We start from the raw sequence: 6828 nt of genomic DNA, 5'->3' as shown, positions 1-6828 counted from the left end.
ACTAGTTAAAATAATTTTAAATTACCGCCTTCCTTCTAACAAAATGCACATTGTTTTTCCCTTAATAATTTAGGCAACAAGACATAAAACCTATGTCAACAGTACATGCCTTTATTTTCGAACTTACATGGTAGATGAACCGAAAGAGGTTTTAAAATCAAAATTTGGTGCCAAATAATGAGTTGGAATCATTATTCCGATTAACACCCCAAACCCGGCCCAGACGTTATGGCCGAATCTGACGTGCCACATTGGAGTTGAAAACCCACGTTCCGTTTTAGTGTTTTAAAACCATACATTTTATTGAGTTAACAAAGTGTATGGAAGCGGGCACCGTGTAGGTATCCGAGACAGAGGAGGTGAGCCATGAAGGTCGCTTAAGTACCAAGCTCTTTAATTGGATCCAATCCTAGACATGCCCACAACCATAGCCACACTTTGTTATATCGAGTTTAAATTTGTTTAAGTGGACGTCTTTGATAAATCGATTAATCGTGGTGTTGACATATTTTGAAAACAAGTATCATTTTGAAAACACGTCCTAAGTCTAGCCCATTTGAATAATTATTAACCAATTTTTTAAAGTTATTAAAATTAAAATAATTCAAAAGAAATAAAAGGAAAGTTAAAATTGGCCTTATTACAACCCAAAATAAATAATAATTAAAGAAAATTAAATGAAAACCAACACTTATTTAAAAGCCCAAAGATGATCACCGTGGCCACTCTGAATCCTCTCCTTAAATGCTCCACATGCTACTTGCCACTAAGCCACAAGGCTTTTTGTGTCATATTTTATCCCCAATTAATTATAAGGTCTAAAGGCCAAAGTCCGTGTTCCTTTAAAAACCCAAAATAAATTGCAAGCGCCAAGGCTTGAACCCAGGCTCCCATACAACCTTAATGACACCACAACCACTAGACTACAAGCTTCCTTGTGTCATTTATTTAACACAATAATTTAAAACCCTCATCCAAGAATCCAGGTTTTTTCACTTAATACCAAAATTTTGCTAAAGCCCAAGTTTGAATCCAAGATTTCTCCAACACTTCTCAAAGTCATTAACCACTAAAGCAAACATTTAATTGTTTCATTTCATTGCACAATTAAATACCTATATACAACCTCCTTACGGACCCCCACTCAAGGCCCAATACTTCTAGGCCCAAATTCGGGGTGTTACAATTCTACTCCCCTTAAAGAAATTTCGTCCTCGAAATTTCCAACTATCAACTAACCGTATTACTCAAGTCAAACCTCTATGCTTCCGCTACGCACTCTAATTAAAAATAATTCTTAGTACGACCCAGAACATCTAATTACCAAAGTAAAGAAACATTTATCAAGCACGCATACAATTCGTAACACATATTTAAATAAAATAAACTTGGCGATCCCGAGATCGATGCTCCTTGGACCCACATCTAAGACATGCTCCTGTCTTCCTATGGCATTCACTCGGATGACGTCCGTTGCAGTCTTTGCAGATTGGATAGTTTGGTCATGCCTTAACATGTTTCACAGAACGAGGCTTGGTTTTCTAAGAACTAGAATCCTTCCTTTTCTTACACTCCAAGCACCCTACTTGAAGCGTTACCCTAATTTCCTTAATTTTGGTATCCAATACTTCCTCTACCACTTTCCTTACTAACTCGGCCAGTGCCTCAGTACCAAGCTCCGAGTTACCGCTACCCGAAGTTGGCAGACTTTGCTTACCCTCAGAATCCATATCAATACTCTACATTACCAGTACACATATCAATTAACTACAAAGATCTCAAAAAATTTACTATTTATTTACATGTCTTATGCAGAGATAGTATTTTAAAGTTTCTATTTTCACGTAATCATAGCCTAGCTACGCCTCGGATTCTAGAGTTTTTAGGGTTGCCCTAGTCATAATGTCATGATATGGTCTCGCCTATCTACAAGAATATCTTAATACAATGTAATATGAGGAATGTAAATACTTACGACTTGGTGCCGGGATTCAAGTCGCCACTTCTTTCTCAATCCATTTAAAACTCGAAACCATATTTTTAATCACCGAAAATAGAAATTTAAAAACTTTGATTTGAAAACAACCTTTATTTTGAAACTCTTGATTTAAAACAGAAAAAACTTGGACCATTTTAACATATATACTCCGCAAAACATCTTTACAATGAACTTTTCAAAAACCATTTCCAAAAATACCCTTCTTAGGCCTAAATTTTTGAAAAATTTTGGGACCGATCCACACCGAGTTGTTGCAACTTAGCTCGATACCACTAAATGTAACACCCCAAACCCGGCCCAGACGTTATGGCCGAATCGACGTGCCACATTGGAGTTGAAAACCCACGCCCGTTTTAGTGTTTTAAAACCATACATTTTATTGAGTTAACAAAGTGTATGGAAGCCGGGCACCGTAGGTATCCGAGAGAGGAGGTGAGCCATGAAGGTCGCTTAAGTACCAAGCTCTTTAATTGGATCCAATCTAGACATGCCCACAACCATAGCCACACTTTGTTATATCGAGTTTAAATTTGTTTAAGTGGACGTCTTTGATAAATCGATTAATCGTGGTGTTGACATATTTTGAAAACAAGTATCATTTTGAAAACACGTCCTAAGTCTAGCCCATTTGAATAATTATTAACCAATTTTTTTAAAGTTATTAAAATTAAAATAATTCCGAAAAGAAATAAAAGGAAAGTTAAAATTGGCCTTATTACAACCCAAAAATAAATAATAATTAAAGGAAATTAAATGAAAACCAACACTTATTTAAAAGCCCAAAGATGATCACCGTGGCCACTCTGAATCCTCTCCTTAAATGCTCCACATGCTACTTGCCACTAAGCCACAAGGCTTTTTGTGTCATATTTTATCCCCAATTAATTATAAGGTCTAAAGGCCAAAGTCTAGGTTCCCTTTAAAAAACCCAAAATAAATTGCAAGCGCCAAGGCTTGAACCCAGGCTCCCATACAACCTTAATGACGCCACAACCACTAGACTACAAGCTTCCTTGTGTCATTTATTTAACACAATAATTTAAAAACCCTCATCCAAGAATCCAGGTTTTTTTCACTTAATACCAAAATTTTTGCTAAAGCCCAAGTTTGAATCCAAGATTTCTCCAACACTTCTCAAAGTCATTAACCACTAAAGCAAACATTTAATTGTTTCATTTCATTGCACAATTAAATACCTATATACAACCTCCTTACGGACCCCCACTCAAGGCCCAATACTTCTAGGCCCAAATTCGGGGTGTTACAATTCCGATTGTAACTAAAAAGGAAGAAGTTGCACCTACAAAACTGTAGCCTTAAAACTAAATGATAATGATGGTTTTACCACGATTAAATTTCCTAATCTGTTTTATGTTCAGATCTAATTGTAACAAACTTTTAATGTGTATATATATAAATATGCTCGACTAAAATTCCATTACATCAATTCTTCCTGCTCTTTCGTAATATTCAGTTTTTGTGAAAATGGATTTGAAATGCATATTCGGCCTAGTAATAATTGTTTCTCGGATATCGCTTTCTTTTACGCTAAATGTGAACGTGGTGATTCAAGGATCAACACCAATTGCTGAAACAGATGATAACTTCGTATGTGCTACACTGGATTGGTGGCCTACTGAAAAATGCAACTATAATCAATGCCCTTAGGGAAAGGCTGGACTTTTAAATTTGGTACGAATTGCTTATTTTTTGGGTGTGTGTATGAAAAATGTCTTTTAAATAAACATTGAGTCTTTTTATTTTGTTTTATATTTATTTGCAGGATTTGAAAAAGAAGGTTCTAATAAATGCAATAAAAGGTGAGTTCTACGTGTATAAAATTAAATGTGTCTATCATTAATTCGTACAAGGTAGTTCATAATCTGAGAATCGGAAAAGAAGTTGCAAATAATGCGATTCGAATACTTTTAAAAGCTATCTCTTAAGAGTGGTCGTGAGAACAAGTGGGACTAAACTTGGTTAAATGTTGGTAAGAATCATTTCAGACAAATTTTTAAAATTACTTTCAAGATTCAATTCTTTAAGAATCAAAGTTGGTGGGTCGTTGCAAGATCAAGTGGTGTACTGAGTAGGAGAAGTTAAGAATTGCCCCAATTTCATGAAAAAAAAGAAGGCGCTTTATTTGGGTTCTCTCAGGGTGCCTTCCATGGAAAGATGGGACAAACCAATAACTTTTTCAATCAAACTGGGTGGGTATATCTGTCTCATTCTCGAAAGGAATTAAACCTTCACATTCTTTTCTAAAAATAAAATATCGACTTTATTAATCGGCATTATGAAGAGTAAAGGTTACATTCGGGTTGAATGCTCTTCTCGGGAAGAAACGAGTCACAAAGCGAAAAGGGTCTTTGGTCATGGATCGGAATTCACAAAATGCAAGGGATTTCATGAAGTATACTATTTCGAGGGGATACAAAGTTGATTCTTACGAATTTGGTAACTAAAATTGTTTTCCCGAAGATCCGCATGGGATCGTTTTCTTTTATATTTTTTGATCGTGCTCTAATCAATTTATCTTGCCAGGAAATCAACTCTCCGGAGCCGGGATGGGCGCAAGGGTTGAGGCTGAACAATATGGAAAAGACGTAATAGTACTTAAGAATATGGTGAAAGACTTACACCCAGACCCCAAAACTCAACCAAAGGTTCTAGGTCCTAGTGGCTTTTATGACGAGAAATGGTTTAATGTCTTCCTAGAAGTTTCGGGACAAGGAGTTGTTGACGGAGTTACGCACCACATCTACAATCTTGGACCTGGTATCCAAATATATCTCGATCCAGTGTTTACCGAAGAGCTTTTAGATGCTTACTTATTACTAGTATGGTCTATTTCTTAATTCGATTGATGCATGTGCAGGTGATGGTCTAAACTTGATTACCAAGATTCAAGATCCTTCGTACTTGAATCAAGTTGCCCAAACCTATAGAGGTGTTTTTAATATTGTCAACAAGTTTAAACCGCAGTCGAGCTTGGGTTTCAATCTGTGGAGCTCTTCGTATGGTGCTAAAGATGTGTCTCCAACCTTTGCCGATGGATTTTGGTAATATTTTCTCTCATTTTCCTTTACCTCTAACCTTTTTTGTGTATAATACAACACGAATTGAAATTTCCACCTTAAATAGGTATTTTGATCAATTAGGAATGGCTTCAACCTACAATCACAAGGTTTTCTGCAGGCAAACTCTCATCGGTGGAAATTATGCTTTACTTAACACTACAACATTTATTCCCAATCCGGATTACTACGGGTCAGTATCTTAACAAAAATAGTGTTAGCCTTATCCTTGCTTTTTTTCCCCTATAACCACTGAAATTTCGTCTTCTTAACTTGTTTCATTTCTAGTGCGCTTCTATGGCACCGGCTTATGGGAAGTATTGTACTTGCAGTAACTCAAGTGTCTAACCCGAATTTGCGTGTATATACTCATTGTGCGAAGAAAAAGGTAAGCTGTCTTTGATAAAGCTAACTTTTCATCTTTCAAATTCTTTGTTTTTATCAGGTATTATTTGGATAATTTTTTCCTTTTGCAGCCTGGGGTTTTGTATCATTTTTATCAACTTGTCGAAAGATAGCTCGTTCGATGTAACCCTTTCAAGTTACGAACATCATCGTCGTAATTTGAGATCCACGGATGTTGCGAAGCCCAATTTTGAATTTACGAGTCACCTGAATAGGGAAGAGTATCATCTGACTGCATTAGGTGGAGATATACAAGGTCAAATCGTGTTGCTGAATGACGTTTCAATGGTTCCGACAGATACATTCGACATTCCGCGATGGATCCAAAGCTTGTCAATGCTTCCACACCCATCTCGGTTGCTACTCATTCCATAGTCTACGTAACCATCGAGACTTTCATGCCCCATCGTGTTTAAACGCATTATTTCCTTATCCAAAATGTAATACCTTTAAACCTTGTTCGAAGTTTTAGAATGTGTTAAAAGTTTCTAACTTATTTCTCATTTGTTACTACCGTTCTTAGCTACGTATGAATCTGTAAATTTTAGTTTCCTTCAAAATTTATTCCTTATCTCAATTAATTTCCTAATATATTTTGCATAGACAAAGTAATCCTCCGGGCATGAACGACTCATTGTCGGTTCTATTTTAGATTCGAGATGTTTCCACTATTTGTTCTCACCTACTACTTTGCCATAGATCTTCAACCACAGGTTGCAAGTGCAATTTCAAAATTAAAGACAGTTCCCTGCATGTTTTAATGATAAAGACTAGCCAATAAAATGTAACATAATGAATCGAGAATCATTGGTTTATCGTAGAAATGGTTTTCCTAATATGACAACGTACCAAAAAAAAGTTAAAAATAGAGCGAACGCTATCAGAAGAAAACAATATCCTTTTCCAACGTTTGGCGAAAAGAAAGGATAATAAACGCCATGTTTTGTCACGGTCCGTTATCGTTCTACTTCCACCTTTCTAGTTGAAGATTGAATTTGTTCTACTTCAACCTGGTCATTCCAGTTTTGCAGTGTTTAATTACTCTTTCATGTTGTGCCTTGGAAACCTAATTCGAGTAGCCTATTCGATCATAACATTCCCATGACTTATTTTGTTTTATTATTCTTGTTTTATTGTTATGATTATTCCTATGTTACTTCTTTTAGTTAGTGGAGGTTACAAGTAGGGAAAAATGTCCCAATAGATCCGAATACGATTGAGTCATGACCGATTTAGTCCATGTACTATTAGAAAGTGAGCAAAAGAGGAGTATTAAAGATGGAATTAACTATTTACCGTAATAAGCTGTTAGGCCACAAGCATTTCAATCACTTTGGAATTAAACGG

The 6828-nt window shown here is 36.0% G+C and overlaps 1 protein-coding gene across 1 annotated transcript; it reads left to right on the top strand.

The window, feature by feature from the left end:
- Window positions 1–4374: 4374 nt before the first annotated feature.
- On the top strand, window positions 4375–5856 carry LOC128280737 (heparanase-like protein 2). Its single transcript, XM_053019064.1, has 5 exons — window positions 4375–4456; window positions 4544–4777; window positions 4878–5061; window positions 5144–5269; window positions 5553–5856. The coding sequence occupies exons 1-5, from the start codon at window positions 4375–4377 to the stop codon at window positions 5854–5856; spliced, it is 930 nt and encodes a 309-aa protein (XP_052875024.1).
- The last annotated feature ends 972 nt before the right edge of the window (window positions 5857–6828 follow it).

Source organism: Gossypium arboreum, chromosome 9 (genome assembly GCF_025698485.1).
Source record: "Gossypium arboreum isolate Shixiya-1 chromosome 9, ASM2569848v2, whole genome shotgun sequence".
Lineage (NCBI taxonomy): Eukaryota > Viridiplantae > Streptophyta > Magnoliopsida > Malvales > Malvaceae > Gossypium > Gossypium arboreum.
This window is presented reverse-complemented; position numbering and strand designations above follow the sequence as displayed.